This window comes from Belonocnema kinseyi, chromosome 6, assembly GCF_010883055.1.
Source record: "Belonocnema kinseyi isolate 2016_QV_RU_SX_M_011 chromosome 6, B_treatae_v1, whole genome shotgun sequence".
Classification (NCBI taxonomy): domain Eukaryota; kingdom Metazoa; phylum Arthropoda; class Insecta; order Hymenoptera; family Cynipidae; genus Belonocnema; species Belonocnema kinseyi.
In genome coordinates this window covers 39,048,887-39,070,317 of record NC_046662.1, presented here as the reverse complement: position 1 = coordinate 39,070,317, position 21,431 = coordinate 39,048,887, and the positions used below count along the sequence as shown (strand labels likewise).

Genomic DNA, 21,431 nt, shown 5'->3' with positions numbered 1-21,431 from the left:
CAATTAAAATTAAAAATGTTTCAATTATAAATATGTATGAATAAAAATTCATAGGATTTTACAAAATATTAGGAAAAATTCAAGTATTTTTAAGATTTTTAGATTTTGAATATTTCTAATCTATTTAAAATGTCTTGAATTTCTACAAATATTTTTAACTGACTCGAATTTTTCTTAAAATGTTGAAAAATGATTAAAACTGTAAAAACATTGCCTCACAATCTTCTAATTCTTATAAAACTTCTAAAGTTTATTATTTAAATCTTTAAAAATCTAGATTTCTAAAAACATTTAAAGTTTAAAATTTTGTTTGAATCTTTTTAATTCTACTAAATATTTCTTGAATTTACTCTTTTTTTGTCTTTAAAATCTTCTACAGTCTTTTTCGAAATTTTAGGAAATCGTTTGATATGTTTTAGAAACTTTTTAAATTTTCTGTCAAATTTAATTTTTCAAAATAAAAAATCATTAAAAATTTGGAATCAAATATCAAGAAAATTCTTTTTTTAATCTTGTCAGACCTTCTAAGCTTTTTAAACTTGAAAAATTATTCAAATTTTTCCTGTTTTTTTTTTAATTCTGCGAAATTGAAAGAATTGTTTTAAAATTTTTCAGATCCTTTTTTGACCATTTTTTAAATCTTTTGAAATATTTTTAATAATGTCTTAAGATTAAGTTTTCAAAATGAAAAATTATTCAAATTTTTTCTAAATGATTTTATATGGCAAAACTGCAACATTTTTATTTCGAATCTTTTACACTCTTTTCGAAAATTGCAGGAAATAATAAAAATATTTTGTAATATTTCTCAATTTTCTCTTTGAATTCATTTTAAAATATGTTAAAAAATTTTTCCAGAAATCTTAAGAACATTTTTTTTCATTCTCTTGATATCCTGCAAAATTCAGTTTACCTACAAAAAAAATTGAAATCCTAAACAATCAACAAAATTACCTCAATGTCTTCAATATTCTTTCTCCACAATTTCTAAAATCTTCAAAACTTGAAATTATTCTTCTAAAATAAAACCTATACCATTTGAGATTTTCCCAGAAATTATCAAAAAAAAAATTTAGAATTATTAAAAAACTTCTATTTTTTCGAATTCTTCAAAATAAATTTTTGCCCCTAATTTAATTGATTTATTTTTTTTGGATTCGAACAAATTTCCGGGCGATATGCATGGAAAGTCAAAAATAAAAAAATTTAGACTACGCACTAGACATAACTCAAAAAATCACCCTAATCTAAAATAAATCATGATAATTTTTCTCGAAATTATCAAGAGTAATAAAAAACCAAATTTTATCTTTTGAGGTTATGTCATGCAAAAATGTTGAGACAAAAGTTATTTCATAAAAACAAAGATATTAGATAAAACTGTAACAATTAACATAAACTAAAGACTCCAAAATTTTGCAGAGACACTCCATCGTCCCCTCTTCATCTTCATTAAGTCATAGTAAAAACACTTCACACATTGACCGAAACAATAAACAAAACATTTCTAAAGAAAAACCGAAATTTAAATTTCAAATTTAAAAACTCGCGCCCCCTCGTGGCTGGAAACTCAACCTTTGAAGGAATCTAACCTCAATTTCCTACCTTACCGACCTTCTTTTTCCTTAACTCAATCACGATAGAAGATGGCGCCTGGCCCTGAATTAATTAACGTACAGGTGCTATAAAATACAAATTATAAAAAAGTGCAATTTGTCGCCGTGCAACAGGCAGTGAAAAAAAAACGTCTCGAAGTTCTTGTCGCGCGTGAGAGAAAAGAAACTGCAGAGTGCTCGACGAGTGCTAGGGAAAAATCGGGACATGTCTCACATTCATCGGCGAAGAAACCTTCCTCGTGGTATGGGCGCTGTTCCGAATATATTAAAAATTATAGCACGTATTTAACCTCGATAATCTCAGCGAGTGGATATTATATGCCGTTCGTTCAAGTTCGATCGCGCATCAAATGTGTGTTTCTTGCATTGTTGTTGTCTTCGTCCCAAACCTGTTGGTACCTGTTGACCTTCGAGAGGCGTGAGTGATTTTTTTCCCCTGAAACAATGCTCGCGTCATTGATGCCGCGGGAATCAGGAGGGATTATCTTCGTAAATATTCGGACTCCATTCATGAAAGTAAAGCCCAAGTCCCCGAGTGTTATTTCATTTCGGAGTCAGATCTGTCAAATGGCGAGGTTATGTTTCGTAATACTTCGTGACGTGTTTCGGTCTGGACATCAAGGTATTTTACGAACCATTCTCCATGCAATTTTTTCTTTCTTGTTGAGATTGGATAAAATAAAGATTGAAAAATACACGCTCGTTGCGTTCCAGAGTCGCGTGATTGGAAAGAAGTGATTCCAGTGTTTTCGTGCTGTTTCCGAGTCTCCTGTGTTTCGTGATTTTTTATTTTGGTGCTGCCAGACGGATTAAAGATCAAAATAATATATCAGATTTGCAAATTGTTTTTTCTTCAAGAACGTTTGTTTATGGGCTTGTTCTTTGTTTTGATTTTTTGTTTGAGTTGAATTCATGAAGTTGAGTACATTAAAAAAATAATTATTATCAGTGCAGGGACGTTTTTCTTTATAGATACAAAAATTAATGATGTTGATTTTTAGAGAACATAAATGGTAATACGTGAAGAGAAGTTGGAAAAAGATTTCGCAATCAATTGTTTAACATTTTTATCTACGATGCATTGCGAAATGTGTATATAACGTGTTACTGAATGCATAAAATTAAAATCATTATTGGTGTAGTGTCCCTAGTTTGTTTTTACGCAACACTAGTTGCGGTCAGTCATTTGTTTGTTTGTGATGTGCGACAAAAGTAGCAAATATTGGTTTTAAATTAATTATGAAACATGCGATTTTTTTTATCTTGCGCAATTTTTAAATTAAAATATAAAATATTATTGCAGCATTTTTGCAATATGTAGTAATATCTATTATCTAAAATAATAAAAAAATAAGAACAATATTTTTATATTTAATGAAAATTAATTTCATCTTTAGATTTAAAATATATAAATTTAAAAATATATATGGACATTTAAACTTGCATTTTGAATTAAAAAAATAACAATGTTTTATTGTAAATAAATAATAACATTGTGAAGACTCTTTTAAATCTAATGATTTTTTTTTTAAATTCACAATTTTAGATGAAAAGCACTAACATACTATAAACAAAAATGGTGGAAATTTTTAAGTCTTCTTTTAAAACTATTTTTTTTTCCTTTAATTAAGCAATTTCGTTTTAAAATGTTAACTTAAAATTTTTAATAAGTTGTGAACCTTCTTTGAAAAATATAATTTTGTTTAATTCTAAATTTTGTTCCAATTATGTTTTTCTTCTAAAATAGATATTTTTTGTATTAAACGTTAGAATAATCTAAAATGCTTAAAAGCTATAAATCTTAAAACTTTTTTTTAAATTAAGAATTTCAATTTCCGACTAAAAAAAATGTTAAAAGCTCCTAAATCACGTTCAAATAATGTTTTTTATTTTAAAATAACAGATTTTGGTAGAAAACTCTTAACATGGCCGAAAATTGTTAAAATTTGTGAACCTACTTCGAAATCTGATTTATTTAAATTAATGATTTCTTAATAACAATAGCGATTTTAGACGAAAAACATTAATATACTATAAATAAAAACTGTATAAGATTGTAAGTCTTCTTTTAAAACTAATAATTTTTGTTTAATTAAGCGATTTTCGATTAAAATTGTTAACATAACTTCAAATTGTTAATAAGTTGTGAACCTTCTTTGAAAAATTGAATTTGTTTTATTGATGCTAAATTTTATTCCAATTATAATATTTATCTTATAAAATAGCTATTTTTTTATGTAAAACGCTAAAATGCTTAAAAGTTATGAATCTTCTCTAAAATCTATTTTTTTAATTCAGAATTTCAATTTGCGAAAAAAACTAGTAACATTCCACAAATGTTAAAAGATTTTAAATCTCGTTCAAATAATAATGGTTTTTATTTAAAAATAGCAGTTTAAAAAAAAAACACTAACATGGTAGAAAATTATTAAAATTTGTGAATCTACTTCGAAATCTGATGTATTTAAATTAAAAATACAATTTTTTGATGAAATAATAATAATAGTGTAGAAAGTATTATTTTTAATCTAATGATTTTTTAATAACAATAGCAATTTTAGACTAAAAACATTAATATAATAGAAACAAAAATTATATAAGATTGTCAACGTTCTCTTAAAACTAATGTTTTTCGTTTAAAATCACCGATTTTTGATTCCAAATGTTGAGATAACCGAAACTTGTTAAAAAGTTGTGAAACTTAATTAAAATATATAATTTTCTTGTTAAAAGATTCTAATTTTTATTCAAATTATTATGATTTTTGTTTGAAAATACAGATTTTCGCTACTTAACCTAAAATTTGAAATCTAATTTTAAAAAATTCTAATGATATTTTCTGTCGACAAAAAAAAAAACAAACACTGGAATACTCTAAAATACTTAAGATTCTAAATGTTGTTCATATTATAATAATTTTGGTTTTAAAATACCAGTTTCTGAAGAAAAATATTAACATAGCAAAAATTGTAATAACATTATAAATCTTTTTTTTTAACTAATGTTTTACGTTTAAACTCACCGATTTCTGATGAAAAATCTTAACAAAACCTTAAATTATAATGATTTTTGTTTTAAAATACCAATTTTCGATGTATTCTTCGAAATTTAATAATTTCTTATTTAAAATATCAATAATATAAGTTATGAATCTGCTTAAAAATATAATTTTAATAAATTTTGAAGATCACTTTCCGAAGAAAAGTACTCACATAATCCAAAGTTGTTAAAAGATTCTAAGTCTTGTTTAAACCATAATGATTTTTGTTTTAAAATACCAATTTTTTTTTGTAAAACTTTAAGATAACCTAAAATGGTTAAAACTTATGAATCTTCTTTGAAATCGAATTTAAAAAAATTACAAATACCACTTTTGGACGCAAAACACTAAAATAATAAAAAAAATTTTTTAATATTCTAAATCTTGCTCAGATAATATTATGATTTTAATTTTAATGTTTCAAAGACGATTTTTTGTGTAAAACGCTACCAGAAAATTGTTACAAGTTGTGAATATTATTTAAAATATTTGTTTATTTTGTATTAAAAATAAAAATTTCGGAAAAAAGACTATAAGATTATAAAATTCTTAAGATTCTAAATCTTGTTCATATGATAATGATTTTGGTTTTAAAACACAAATTCTTTGTGTAAATGCCAAAATATCCTAAAATTGTTAAAATTTATGAATCTCTTTGAAATCTAATTTAAAAAAATTAAGAACACCACTTTAGGACGAAGAAACGTAAATAATCCAATATTATTAAAAACAATTAAATCTTCTTTAAAGGCAAATGAATTTTGTTTTAAAATTCCAATTTTTGGTATAAAATGCTAACATATCTTAAAATTATTCAAAGTAGTGAATCTTCTTTAAAATCTGATTTTTTAAATTAAACATGCCAATTTTCGACGAAAAAAACTGACATAATCAAAAAATAATTTAATATTTTTAATCTGGTTCAAAGAATAATGATTTTTGTTTTAAATTACCACTTTTTGGAGCACAATGCTATAACGTAACTTAAAATTGTTTTAAAAAATATGAACCTTTTAAATATAATGATTTTTCTTTTTTTTTAAACAACGACTTTCTGGGCAATAATTTAATGTAACTTAAAATTGTTCATAAACTGCAAATCTTTTTCAAACGATAATAATTTTTGTTTTAAATAACGTATTTGTTTAAAATGATAACATGTTCTAAAATTGTTCAAAGTTGTGAATCTTGTTAGTAATCTGATTTTTGAAAACTAAAAATGCCAGTTTTTAAAGAGAAAAACTAACATGATCAAAAATTAGTTAAATATTATAAATTTTGTTCAGATGATAATTATTTCTTTTTTAAATTACAATTTTTCGTAAACGCTATAACGTAACATAAATTTGTTCCGGAAAATAGGGACCTTTAAAATATAATGATTTTTCTTTTTTAAAAAAGCTGATTTCCCGTGAAAAAAGTTAATGTGACTTGAAACTGTTCACACAAAACGATTTTTGTTTTAAATGATCATTTTCAGTGTAAAACGCTCAAATAACTTAAAAATTTTCAAAAATTGTCAATGATGATTGATACAACCTGAACATTACACAAATTTTAAATCTTTTCTTAAACTTTATGATTCTATATAAAAATTCTTTTAAAAATATACTAATTTCCAGCGAAAAGCACCGTTATAATACATGTATTATTTACCATAACGTATTATAAGCTTTCTCAATTCGGATTAGGTTTTCTATGACAATTTAAAATTCACAATCTGTTATTTGTAGTTGAAATTTCCAAGTTTTAAAATTTTGGGAAATGTTTATGTTATTTTTTATTTTTAAAAAGCTATTGAAATAAAAAAAAAATCTTTCATATTTTGTTATCGATTTTATTATTTAATTCAATAGTTTATAAAAATTAAAAAATCATGTTCAAGTACACTTATGCTGAAAATTTTTTTTTCTAATTAGTTAAAAAAAAAATCTTCATGCAATTGGTATTATAGTCTGGCCCTCGACGTGCTGACATCTTGGATTTCTTCCACCCAACCTGAAATACCTAACAGTTGAGCAATTTTACGTTTGAGGCGTTCAAAATTTATTAAAAAATTTTAATTGTTTGTTGGAGAAAAGGGTATATAAAACAAGAACTGTCTAATCTGATTCTTGCTGCAAATCCTTCTGTGTTTGAAAATATTCTACCATAATTTAAATTTTATGATATTTTGTCGGGTATATTTGTAAATTATTTTCAAGAAAAAAGATCTAGGTGAATCACAGAAAAATTCTAATAAAAAAAAATCGATTGCATTTGCAGATTTGCGCAACTCGCAGGCCTGGAATAAAGAGCTTTAAAATAAAAACACTTGCGTAACATGTATGCACAAGACTGAGTCTATTTTTGAACTGAATTTTTAACAAAATGGACAAAGGAAACGCAGCCGGTTTTTGCGACAACGCCACTCCGCAAGAATGCTGGGAGGTCTACAAGAAAGTAATGGAAGAAACGAAAACTTTGGACGATTATCTTGACGAAGAATGTAGTCCACGAAGTTATGACGGTACCTACCATTTTTTCAAACTAAAGTTTTAATATACCAAAAAAAAACAACATTCTCAGAAATCACATTCAGTCCCCTATTCCCCTTTTTCATATTTCCCCCCCTATTTTTCTGAAAATCCCGTGTAATCCCTATAATTGAAAATTTTGTCGCCTTTTTTTTAAGCTTTTAATTAAATTAGAAGTTAAATTTTTTTATTAATCAAAATTCGAATTTTTCACTTCTGAATTCGAAATTCAAGAAAATGAAACAATTAAAATTCCAACCCTTGAAGTTTAAATTGTGTACTTTGATATTTTAACCCCGAAATGAAACAATGATTTTAGATCAAACAGTTGAATTTACAACCAAATTGTTGAATTTTCAAGCTAGAGACGAATTTTCAAGAAAATAATTTAATTTTTAGCAAAATTGATGAATTTTCAAGCTACAAAGATGAATTTGCAACTAAGTGGTCGAATTTTAAAAAAAAATAGGTCTAACTTTAGCAAAAACATTCGAATTTGAAAAAAAGGTAAATCTTCAAGTCAAAAGGACGAATTTTGTTTAGAAGATAATTGATTTTCCAATCGACAAAGATATATTTTTAATCAAGAACTTTTCTATTAAACAAGGGGAATTTTCAATCCAGAGGGATGCATTTTTTTATTCCAAGAGACGCATTTTGAAAAAAAGGCAAATTTTCGAAAAGAAGTATGTTTTTTAAACAAAATAGTTGCATTTTTAACAAAATAATTAAATTTTCAACGAAATTTTATATGCAGAAATAAATTAGTTGAATTTTCAACTAAAATTATGAATCTTCAACAACAAAATTAATTTCAACAAAGTAATTTTTAACAAATAAATCATTTTTTAACCAAATACGAATGCAAAAAATGCATTCTCATTTTGAAAAAAATTAATTTTTTAATTTTCTACTAAAAACTATCAATTTTAAACCAAAATAAACTTAAATTTTCTGTTAAAAAATTGTGTTTCCACTGAAAAACAATCGAATTTTCCGCAAAATAGTTTAATCTTGAACCATAAAATATAATTTTTAACATAGTAGTTCAACTTTCATTTAAGTAATTGAATATTTAAAAAAAAGATGAATTTCAAATGAAAAATTTAATAGTTGAATTTCTAACTAAAAAATCTTCGAATTTCTAACCAAAATTGATGAGTTTTGAACCAAAAATATAATAGACTTTTCAATTAAAAAGAATTAATTTTAATTGAAAAATAGTCGGATTTCCTTAATGGTTTCTATTAATTCAGTTTGAATTTAATTGAAAAAGTAATTTTAAACGATTTAAATTCACGATTCTAATTTTAAAATGTTGAAATTCTATGAAAATAAAATTTTTTACCGATTTTTCAAATACTCAAAAAGTGCCAGAAGTTATTAAATAAGACAAGATTTACAACTGATTTTAATTAAAGTAATTTGTCGATTGAACGCAAATTTAATAAGTTCTAGAATTTCAACAATTTTCAAAAACTACCAACAATATTTAATGAATGTAAAGATTTTTCAAAATTCAAACAAACTTTGTCTTTCTTTTTCACAAATGAAGAAACCCAAGATTTTGTTTTAGACTAAAATAAAACAAAAAAAAATGGTATTTTTTATATGAAAATTAAAACAATTTTTTATTTGAAATTGTTTTTTCCTGAGGGTTCATATTGGCATCAATTAAAATTTCAAAATTACGAAAGTAAGAGTTTTTTGTCAAACATATCTTATTATTGAATTAATCTTTTGCAAAATTATTTAACTATTTAGAAAAATGCTTAGAACTTTCAATACTTAAAAATGCAATGGTATGGATTTAAAAATAGTTTATGTTTTTTTTTTATTATAAAATAAAAATTCAGGGACATAACGCCCACTTTGCGCGCTTCAATTTTATTTGAACAGTTCTTTAAAGGAAATTTAATGAATAATTTAAATTTAATTTATATTAATGGAAATTCAAATGATTTCAACATATTGTAATGCATATTTATGATTTCGAAAGATTTTAGAGGATTTGAAGTAATTTTACCGAATTTCTAGAGAACTTTAGAGAATGAATTTAATTTTACTTCAAGGAATTTTTACTGATTTCAACAATTTAAATAGTCCCGGAAGTTGAGAATTATCACTAAATTACTAGCTTCCGGCACCTCAATTTAAGGAAATATGAAGGACTTGGAAAATTTTCAAGGCATTTGAAAGGTGTTCAGTTATTTCAAAAGATTCCCAAAAATTTCGAGATATTAGGTTTAAAAAAATGTGTAAAATTAAACAATTTCTTCTAAAAAGATTGTTTTTTTCCGTTTTTAAATGTAAAAATAAATTTTTAATCTTTTTCTTTTTTCTTGAAAAAATAATATGGCGTTTTGACCGAAAAAAAACGGGAATTTACTAGAGATGGCAGAAAAAATTTCATTTTTTTAATTATTCTGTCGAATTTAGAAAAGTGATTTCTAATTTATCTACAGTTGCGAAATATATATGTGTGTTTATTAAGTACTGCTTGCTGTTTAAACTCTTTGGTTAAAAATTAATTTCTTTAAAGATTCGTCACTTTTTGAAAATGTAACGACTTTGTTGAAAATCATTTTTTCTTTTTACTAAAACTTTAACTTCTCAGAAGAAAATTTAACTGTTTTGCTAAAAATCCGTTTTTTTTCTTATTAAGAATTAGATTTTTAATGGAAAATTGAACTATTCTATTTTTGGTTGAAAATTGATATTTTTATTTAAAAATTAAACTATCTGTTCGAAAATGTATCTACTTTGTGGAAAATTCGTCTTTTTTGTAGAAAATTAATCTTTATGATTAAAAATTTATCTTTTTAGTAGATAGAAAATTCACCTCTTCCAGTAGAAAATTTAATTATTTTCCCTTTAGCTGCTAAATTTTTGGTCGAACATTGATGTTTATTGTAGAAAATTATTTTTTTTAATTCTTATCTCCTTGTTAAAAATTTTTTTTTCGGTTAAAAATGCAAGTTTTGGAGTGATATATTTGTTATTTTAGTTGAAAATAAAATTATTCAGTTGAAAGTTAAAATCTTTTGTTAAAAATGAAAAAAAAAATGTTAAAAATAAAAATACATTATCTTAATTAAGAGTTCATTTCTTTGGTTGAAAAATAAGCTAATGGTTTGAGAAATTCTTTTTTCTTTGTATGAACAGGATTTTTTTGCAATTATTCCATTGAATATTCCGTAATTTTAGTTAAAAATTCGTCTGTTTGGTTAAAAATTTATTTTTTTTTAAACTGACGACTCAATTATTTCAGTTTTGGTTGACAATTTATATTTTTGAGTAAAAAATTACTTTTTTTTATTGAAAATTCAACTATTTCAGTTGAAGATTTATTGTTTTAGCTGAAAACTCATAATTTAGGTTAAAAATTAATTTTTCTAACTAAAAATTTAACGCCCGTTTTCGGTTAAACATTTTTTTAATTAAAAATTTAACTATTTGTTTAAATAAGTGTCTTCTTTAATTAAAAATTTAAGTGCTTCGTTAAAAGTTCACGTATTTAATTGAAAAATCGATTTTTTGGTAGAAAATCAACTTTTTCTTTGAAACTTAATCATCTTGTTTAAAAATTCTTTTCTTCAAGTATTCACGTTATATATAATTATCATTTTAGTTGAAAATTCATCCTATGATTGGAAATAAAATTACTTGGTTGAAAGTTAATATCTTTTGTGAAAAATTAATTTTGTTTTTGGATTGAAGATTCATTATTTGAATAAAAAATTCATTTATTTAAATGAAAAGGATTTTTTTTTACAGAAAATGTAACTATTCTTTTAAAAATTGGTTTATTTTTTTATTTAAAATTACAATTTTTTGAATTGCAAATGTAACAATTATTCCAGTTGAATTATTCTATACTTTTCATAGCTGAACATTAATTTTTTTACTAAAAATTTAATTATTGAATTTTTGGTTGAAAAATGATCTTTTCAGTTTAAATTTCATCTTTTTCGTTTAAAATGTAACTGTCCCAGTTGAAGATTCATAATTTTAGATGAAATTTCATCAGTAAGATTGAAAATTAATTTTTAAACTAAATATTTTACTATTTGATTGAATATTTGTCTTCTATAATTTAAAATACAAGTATTTCGTTAAATATTCCTGTAGTTTGTCGCAAAATTGTATTTTTGGTAGAAAATTAATTTTTTGTTTGATAATTAATCTTATTGTTTCGAAATTCACCTTCTTAGTTGAAAATTAATATTTTTGTTGGAAAATTTACCTTTTTGGTTGAAAATTCCAGGATTCCAGTTAAATATTTATAATTTAGGTTGAAAACTCATGTTTTTTGTTTAAAATTCAACTATTCCAGTTGGAATATTCATCATTTTTTAGTTAAAAATTCAACAGTTAAGTTTCAAATTAATTTTGTCAATTAAAAACGTTACTATTCCATTTTCGGTTGAAAATTATTATTCTAATTCAAAATTCAACCATTTGGTTAAATATTTGTCTTCTATAATTGAAAATTCAAGTATTTCGTTAAATATTCTTGTATTTTGTTAAACAAATTTATTGTTTTGAAAATTTAACTTCTTGGTTTAAAATTCCAGTATTCCAGTTAAATATTCATAATTTTACTTAAAAACTTATCTTTTTGGTTTAAATTTCAACTATTCCAGTTGAAGATACATAATTTTATTAAAAAATTTTTAAATGTTAAAAAATTCTTTTTTTTCAACTAAAACTGTAACTATTACATTTTCGGTTAAAAAAGATTATTTTCCTAGTTTAAAATACAACTATTTGGTTGAAAAATTGTCTTCCTTAATTAAATATTCGTGTATTTTGTTAAAAAATTGTATTATTTGGTAAAAAATTAATCTTTTTGTTTGAAGATTAATCTTATTGTTTAAAAATTCATTTTTTTTTGGTTAAAAATACCTTCATTCCAGTTAAATATTCATCATTTTAGTTGAAAACTTTATTGTTTTGGTTTAAAATTCAAGTATTACAGTTGAATATTCATAATTTTAGTTTGAAAATTCATCAGTTAGGATTAACATTAATTTTTCGACTAAAGCCGTTACTATTGCATTTTTGGTTAAAAATTATTATTTTTCTAGTTAAAAATTCAATTGTTTGGTGGAAAAATTGTTTTTATGAATTAAAAGTTCGTGTATTTTGTTGAAAAATTTAATCTTTTGGTAGAAAATGAACCTGTTTATTTAAGAGTTAATCTTGTTTAAAAATTAATCTTTTTAGTTGAGAATTCAAGTAGTTCATTCAATGTTTCTGTATTTTGTTGAAAAATTTTATTTTTTGTTTGAAAACTAATTTATGGTTAAAAAATTAATCTTTTTATTTGAAAATTAATCTTATTGTTTCAAAATCCATCTTTTTGGTTGAAAATTCCAGTACTCCAGTTAAATATTTATAATTTAAGCTGAAAACTCATGTTTTTGTTTAAAATTCAACTATTCCAGTTGAAGATTCACAATTTTATTTAAAAATTTGTCACTGGTTGAAAATTAATTTTTTCAACTAAAAACGTTACTATTCCATTTTCGGTTAAAAATAATTATTTTTCTAGTTTAAAATTCAACTATTTGGTTTAAAAAATTGTCTTCCTTAATTAAATATTTGTGTATTTTGTTGAAAAATTGTATTATTTGGTAGAAAATTAATCTTTTTGTTTGAAGATTAATCTTATTGTTTGAAAAATTCCTTCATCCCAGTTAAAGATTCATCATTTTAGTTGAAAACTCATCTTTTCCGTTTTAAAATTCGACTATTCTAGTTGAAGATTTATAATTTTAGTTGAAAATTCGTCAGTTAGGGTTAAAATTAGGGTTTTCGACTAAAAACGTTATTATTCCATTTTCGGCTGAAAATTATTCTTCTTCTAGTTAAAAATTTAATTTTTAGTGGAAAAAATGTCTTTCTGAATTGAAAATTCGTGTATTTTTTATTTGAAAATTAATTTATTGTTTAAAAATTACTATTTTTGTTTAAAAATGATTCTAATTTTATTAAAAATTTATCTTTTTGGTTGAAAATTCAACAGTTAGGGTTAAAATTAGTTTTTTTACTAAAAACGTCACAATTCCATTTTCGATTGAACATTATTATTTTTCTAGTTAAAAATTTAATTGTTTGGTGGGAAAATTGTCTTTCTGAATTGAAACTCCGTGTATTTTGTTAAAAAATTGCATCTTTTGCTAGAAAATGAACCTGTTTATTTAAGAGTTAATCTTCTTTAAAAATTAATTTTTTTGGATGAGAATTCAAGTCTTTCATTAAATTATCCTGTATTTTGTTGAAAATTTTTATTTATTGTTAGAAAATTAATCTTTTTTTGTTTAGATTAATCCTTTTGGTCGAAAATATAAAAATTCCAGTTAAATATTTAGCATAATGGTTTATATTTAATCTTTTTTCATAGTTCACCTGTTCCAGTTGAAGATTTATAATTTTATTTAAAAATCATTAATTTTGCAATTTTGTGCTCTATTGTGTTAAAGGATGTTTAGAATGAACGTCATGAATTAACCCTTAAAGGGCAGACTTCCGTAAAATGTCATAAAGAGCATGCTGGGTGTTACGTACCCAAGGGTATTCAAACGAGTGCTGTGTCTACGGCATTGGATAGTTTTTTTACAAGAAAATCAATTAATGATGTTTTATGTATCTAGTTTAAGAAAAAAAAGGTTTCATGACAGTTTTTGAAATTTAAAGTAGCTAAAAAAAATCTTTGTCGGAAAAAAATGTAAAAAATGACCTTTTTCACCCTAAAATTCATCGCTTTTTAAGTTTTTGATATTTTACTTGAATACTTCCGAGATACGGCGCTTCAAAAATAAAATTACCCCTACAGAGTTCGTTCCAAAGAAGGTATTTATTCTGAAAAATAAAAGCTTCAATTCAATGAAAAATGAAACACCGTACTTTGCATGATTAAACGATTTTATTGATCTTAAACTGCGTATAAAAATGGTCAAAATCAAAGTTATGTGAAAATGACATCGAAAAATACGGTTTCATGTCATTTGTTTATCTGGCGCCATGTGTTCCATTTTCTTGAATTTGGTACGTTTTGTTAAAGCGCAAATAAGTCGCTGGGTGTTTTACACCCAGTATGTTTTTTAAAGGTTAAAATAAATGTTTGCGTTTTGCTGAATTCTCACCCTGAAAAGTTACCCTATTTCATACTTTTTTGAGCTCTTTTTGCGCTGTCACCCGTGACTCTGGGAAATGTAATGCAAATCTTGGGAAATAAATTCCAGAAGGTGAAGAGGAAGCAGAGTGGCTGAGAGCAGCGGGTTTGGGAGAATTAACTGAGCCCTGGAAAGCTGGGAGGGAAGTTCAGCCTGAGGAATTGGGAGATGCTTTGCGTCCCTTGTCTCGAGCTCAAGCAGAAGCCGTCAAAAGACGAGTGCGATCGCTTAATCACACTGTGAAGCAGCGCTTCAATCAGAGGCAACGCGTTCGGAAACCGGATATCAGGGATGTGTTCAAAGATGCAGAGGTAAGCCGATTTGAATGGATTTTTTTTCTCGAAAAACAGTTTTTTCTCTTATTTACAGGGCTGTCACATTTCTGATTAAAGTCACTTTTTAATCAGTTTGTTTATGATAAAAAATTATTATTATTTTTAGGGGTTTCTAGCTCCGGGTGGAAACTTTTATGCTTTCAGTCATGTGATTTTAACCTTTTTTTAAAAATAATTAATATAACCCTCAAAGTGCATACATGGTAAAATTCATGGTAAAGTGCATCGTGGGTATTCAATACCCGAGTGTATTTAATCATGTTTTATTTAACCCCTATTGAATATTTTGTCACAATAAAATTATCCGATATAGTTTAAGGTATCTTTTATAAGGTAGAGTTTATTTAATAGCCATTTATATCGTTTAAGTTTGTTAAAAAAATTATTGAAAAAAGTGGAAAAAATTGGGTTTTTTACTTAAAGTTTTATAACTCATGCAATTTTAAGTATTTTAACCTGAACATTTATGACCATACTTTTGAAATAGTGTACTTTTATAAAAAAAAATATTGCAACATGGGTGCTTTCAAAAAAGATATTTATTTGCACCGTTGAAAAGTCAATTTTATGATAAAATGATGAATCAGATTTTTTGCTTTTAAATCGATTTATTATTATAAAAATTGAGGAACTTTGACATTTAGTACTATAAAAATACAAGAAATGGAAAAAAGAGACATATATACTTACGTTAGAAAGTAAACAAAAATCAATAAAATTTCCGCACAAAAATTTGCTCCAAAAATATTTTCTCATTCACTAAGTGCACACTGGGTGATAAAGACCCCTCGATTTTTTCCTCCACTTTCAGCATGCGTTGCTGGTAGATTGACGCTTGACGCAGTATGGTAAACGACTTTACTTACAGATAGTGTCTCAAACTAAAGCTAGATGGCGTCACTTACTCAATTGTTTTCGAATTAAGAATGGTTTATAAGAGTTAGAAAATAGCTTGGGGTGTTAGGCACCCACGATGCTTTTTGAGGCTTAATATTGATCTTTTTAAATTATATCATTCAGTTAAGAATGCGTAATTTAAAAATCTTGCCATTTAAAAATTTTCCAGTTTTATATTTTAAGCGTACATATGAATATAAGAATTTTAAAATATAGTTTTAAAGACTTAATGATTTTTTTTCACTTGAATTGTACTTTTAAGATTTAAAAAGTAAAGACTAACTGCTTGTACAAGACGATTTGGAATCAATTCACAGTATCGAAACTTTATCAACTTTTTTTAATTTTAAAATAACTTCAAAAAATATATTTATAATTAAAGGCTTTTATTAAATTTCAAATATAATTTCACTAAAATATTCCATTTCTAAAGCACGAAATTAAAAATTAAACGATTTGTTTGAAAATGTATGTTAAAAATTCGCGTATTTTGTTGAAAAGTCGATTTTTTCTGTAGAAAATGATTAAATTTTTTTTTCAAATCTCCTTATTTACTTTTTTTGTTTGGTAAAAATGTAAGTATCGCAGTTATATATTTATCATTTTAGTTGAAAATTTTATTATTAAATTTTAATTAAAATTTCACTTCTTTGGTTGAAAAATGAGCTATTTGTTTGAAAAATTGTTTTTCTTTCTTTCGATAAACGGTTTTTTGTGTGAAAAATTTAACTATTTCCTTGAAAATTTGTTTCTTTTTTAGTAAATTTTGTTTCTAAATCTGAAAATGTAACTATTATTCCATTTATTATTCTGTAATTTTAGTTAAAAATTCATCTCTTTAACCGAAAATTTATTTATTGGCTAAAAAATTTAATTTAATAAATTTTACAATTTTTTAGAAAAAAAAAGCCTTCCAACTTTGATTTTAACCGTTTTTTAAATAATTAGTTTAATTTCAATCTTTTCAAATTATGATACCATTCAGTTTAGATTTTAGAATGCGTAATTCGAAAATCTTTCACATTAAAAATTTTCCATTTTAGATTTTTAATTTTCAAGCGTACATTTCTATATAAGAATTTGAAAAGTCAGTTTTAAAAACTTAACAATTAAAAACTAGAATGGAATAGTTCTGTTTTCAGTTAAAAAATAATTTTGAACCAAAAAAAAGGAAATTTTAACAAAATATTTACATTTTTAACCAAAAAATAAATAGATTTTCAACGGAAATATTACTTTTTACAAAAAAAAAAAAATTAATATGTATATATTATTGAGCAAGCAGTTAAATTTCTAACAAAAAAAAAATGAATTTCTAAGCAAAATAAATTATTTTTCAAACAAGAAGGATAATTTTATAAGAAAAAGTCAATTTTCAAACAGATAGTTGAATTTTAAACCAAAAAATTAATTTTTAAGAAGAAAAAAAAACGAATTAACCCAAATTAGTGAAATTTTCAACCGAAAAATTATTTTTCAATCAAAAAGTCCAATTGTTAAGGTTTATTTATAAATTAAAAGAGACGAATTTTTAACGAAAGAAACTGATTTTCAGGAAAATAGTTTATTTTAATCCAAAGAGACTAATCTTCAAGAAACAACGTAAAATGTAATAGTTGTTATTTTAACAAATAAAATTAAAGAAAACTTTTGAACCAAAGAGAAGAAACTTCAACTGATATAATTTTAATCAAAACAGTTGAATTAAAAAAACCGACACCTTCTCATTATGATGACAATGTAAAAAGAAGACGATTTTTCGCCAAAACAGATGGTTTTTTAATTTTAAAATATGATTATTTTTAGTTTTTGCTATAAAAAAAATATACAAATTTTGAAAATATATACTATGAAACGTTCTATCAGTAAACAATAATGTTATGTTTGTGAAATTCAGAACTATGCAATAAAAACTGATTGTACTTGAAATATAACATTTTTTTCTTTTTAAACTGAATAACTGATTTTTTAACTCTACTTTAGGAATAAAATATAAACTCAGGGAATTTTTTCGTTAGCGTGCCTAATTGTTTTTTTTTAATACAATATAAAATTCAGTATTTTGTTGAAAGTCGTCTTTTTTGGTCGAATTAAACGGTTTTTGATTAAAAATTAAAATCTTTTTGGACTGAAATATCAACTACTACATTTTTGTTGTTCAGAATTAATCCTTTTTGGAATGAAAATTTTATTACTTGGTTAAATTTTAAACCCTTTTGTTAAAAAACTATTTTTTAAAGTTCATCATTTGAATTAAAATTAAATTTATTTGGTTGAAAACTGAGCTGTTTAAAAAAAAAAAAAGGTCTTTTAATTAGCTGAAAACTGATTTTGTTTACTGAGAATTTAATTATTACAGTAGAAATTTATACTATTTTGTTGGAAATTATATTTTTTTTTATTGTTATTTTTTAACTGAAAATGTAATTATTCCAGTTGAATATTCCATCACGGTAGTTAAAAATTCATCTCTAGCTTATATTTTTTCATCTGAACCTATTCCATTTTCGGTTGAAAATTGATATTTTTCATTTCAAAATTCAATTAAATGGTTAAAAATTCGCCTTTTAAGTTGAAAGTTCAACTATTAGGTACTGTTAAAGAATTATTATTTGAGTTGAAAATTCATCTTTTTGGTTTAAAATTTAACTATTCCATTTGATGATTCATAAATTTAGTTAAAAGTTCATCAGTTTGATTGAAATTATATTTTTTAAACTAAAAATGTAACTATTCCACTTTTGTTTGAAAATTGATATTTTTTAATTCAAAATTCAACTATTTCGTTGAAAATTGGTCTTTTTTAGTTCTTAGTTCAACTATTTTGTGGAAAATTTATGTTTTTTTTTGTGCAAAAATTATTTTTATTTTTATAGAAAACTAATCTTTTTTGAAAATGCATCCTTTTCGTTGAAAATTCCAGTATTCCAATTAAATATTCATAATTTTATTTGTAAATTTATCTTTTTGGTTGAAAATTGTACTAATCCAATTTAATATTCTATTATTTTATTTGGAAATTGTTATTTTTGGTATAAAATTCATCTATTTTAGTAAATAATGAAAATTGATCATTGTGATTGAAAATATAATCTATGTCGTTGAAAATTCTTTTTTTTGTTGTTGAAAAATAATTGTTTTTATCTGAAAATTGAACAATTCCATTTATGGTTAAGAACGGATATTTTTTAGTTTTAAATTCAACTATTTGGTTGCAAATTTTTTTTGTTTTAGTTAAAAATTCAAATATTTCGTTAAAAGTTCATATACTTTGTTGAAAAATCCTGTTTTTTATGGAAAATTAATCTTCTTGCTTGCAAATTCATCTTTTCTCGTTGAAAATAAAACTACTTGGTTGGAAGTTAAACTCCTTTATTAAAACATCTTTTTGGTTTAAAATGTATCTGTTGCAGTTGAAGATTTATAATTTTAATTAAAAGATTTATTAGTTTGGTTCAAAATTTGCTTCTTCTGGTGGGAAATTATTTTAATTCAAAATTTAACGATTCAATTTGTGTAGACGCTTCCTAAATGAAACATAATAATTGAATCCTTCAAAACAAAAACAAAACGAAAAAACATTATTGGTCATAAACTCGTGAAATGGCCAATATATTCCTAGTTCATTATTAAAAAAAAAAAAATGCAAAATATTTCAATGGCATCATACTATAAAAAATTATATCTGCAAAAACTTGAGACACCTAGAAAAAACTTGGAATTTTCAGGTAATTTTTTTCGCGAATTTGAGTGGAAACCTTTTTTTTTCTTTCTCCTATTTTCTTTCTCTTTTTCGTGAAAAAAATGAATATATTTCACCTTTTTTTTATTTTTTTTTTGCACTGTGATCCCTTCCAGTTTTTGTTTTTTTGTGTAATTATATTCTTTCAAATTCTTATGATTTCCATCAAACTCTTTTCAATTCCCTGGAATTCGCCCGAATTCACTCCAATATTTTTGAAACCAGTGGAAGATTTAGGATTTTTTTAAACTGATTAAAATAATTTGAATTTACTCTGAACTTTTATTAATTTATCCTGAATTATTTCAAGAAAAAAATGAATTCCTTCAAACTCTCCTGATTTTGTTAATTCTTGCTGAATTATTTTCAAGTTCACTTGAATTATTTTTAAACAATTTACCCTGAAGTCCCTTTAAACACTTTTTAAACAAATCTGTGGAATATTTTGGAGTTTTCAATTTAAAAAAAAACACCTTAAATTTTTATGAATTTCATCGAATTCTTTTCGTTTCCATCTCCTCTAAATTCACTTGAATAAGTTTTTTTTTTTCAATTCACTTTAATTTTTTCGAATTCGCCCTGAATTCTTTTCACACTCATTCTATTCAATTCGATGGGAATTTTTTGTTAAACTTTTTTAAAATTATATTCCTTTAAATCCTTCTAAATTACATTCAATTCTCTTGAATTCCCTTCAATTCTTCTAAATTCACACCAATTTTACTGAAATCAGTGGAATATTTTGGATTAAAAAAAATATTTTTTCAACTGATAAAAATAATTTGAATTTACCCTGAATTCTTATTAATTTATCCTGGATTAATTAAATAGATTTGAATTCCTCTATACTCCCCTGATTTTTTAACTCTTGCTGAATTATTTAGAGGTTCACTTGAATTATTTAAAATTCACTTGAAATATTTTTAATTCACTTTAAGTCTTTAAAATTCACTAGAATTCCTTCAAATTCACTCAATTTCACTCAATTTAATATACTGAAACTTTAAAACAAATTTGTTTTTTTTTTAATTCACCCTGAAGTCTTTTTAAACACTTTTTAAACAAATCTGTCAAGTATCTTGGAGTTTTTAATTAAAAAACAAAAATCAACTTGAATTTTGATGAATTTCATCGAATTCTTCTCGTTTCCATTTCCTCTAAATTCACTCAAATTGTGTGATTTTGTTTCTATTCACTTTAATTTTTTTAAATTCGCCCTGAATTCTGTTCACACCCATTTTATGCAATTGGATGGAAATTATTTAAACATTTCTTTAAATTATATTCTTTCCAATCTCTATATATAACTTTCAATTCTCTTAAATCCCCTCCAATTCTTCAGAATTCCTACCAATTTTGCTGAAATCAGAGTGGAATATTTTGGAGTTTTCGAATATTTTTGTCAACTGATTTAAAATAATTTGCATCGACTCTGAATTCTTATTAATTTATTCTGAATGAGTTGAAAGGATTTAAATGCCTCCCAACTGCCCTGATTTTTTAACTCTTGCTAAATTATTTAGATGCTCACTTGAATTATTTAAAATTCATTTTAATTCTTTAAAATTCACTAGAATGCATTCAAATTGACTCAATTTTACTCAATTGAATATACTGAAACTTTTGTTTTTAGTTAAAAAAAATTCAACATGAAGTATTTTTAAACACTTTTTAAACAAATCTGTGGAGTATTTCGGAGTTTTTAATTTTTTTACAAATCACCTTGAATTTTTATGAATTTCATCGACATATTCTCGTTTCCCTTTCCTCTAAATTCACTCGAATTGTGTGATTTTTTTTTTCAATTCACTTTAATTTTTTCGAATTCGCCCTGAATTCTGTTCACATCCATTTTATGCAATTAGATGGAAATTTTTATTTCAACATTTTTTAAAATTATATTCTTTCCAATCTTTATAAATGACATTCAATTCTCTTGAATTCCCTTCAATTCTTCTGAATTCCCACCAATTTTACTGAAATTGATGTAATTTTTTTTATTTTTTTGAATATTTTTGTCAACTGATTTAAAATAATTTGCATTGATCCTGAATTCTTATTAATTTAGCCTGAATTAGTTTAAAGGATTTAAATTCCTCCAAGT

At 24.1% G+C, this 21,431-nt stretch overlaps 1 protein-coding gene across 4 annotated transcripts in view; it reads left to right on the top strand.

The window, feature by feature from the left end:
- Positions 1-1,644: 1,644 nt before the first annotated feature.
- The window catches only part of LOC117175183 (rho GTPase-activating protein conundrum-like), a 59,425-nt gene continuing 39,638 nt past the window's right edge, over positions 1,645-21,431 (top strand). Inside the window, exons 1-3 of one of the 4 annotated variants that reach the window (XM_033364808.1) lie at positions 1,645-1,679; positions 6,922-7,165; positions 14,423-14,664. In XM_033364808.1, the coding sequence (XP_033220699.1) occupies positions 7,027-7,165; positions 14,423-14,664 (381 nt within the window). In that variant the 5' untranslated portion in view covers positions 1,645-1,679; positions 6,922-7,026. Of the gene's footprint in view, positions 1,859-1,963; positions 2,035-2,160; positions 2,239-6,921; positions 7,166-14,422; positions 14,665-21,431 lie in introns of those variants that run through there. The other 3 variants (XM_033364806.1, XM_033364810.1, XM_033364807.1) reach the window with 3 other exon arrangements.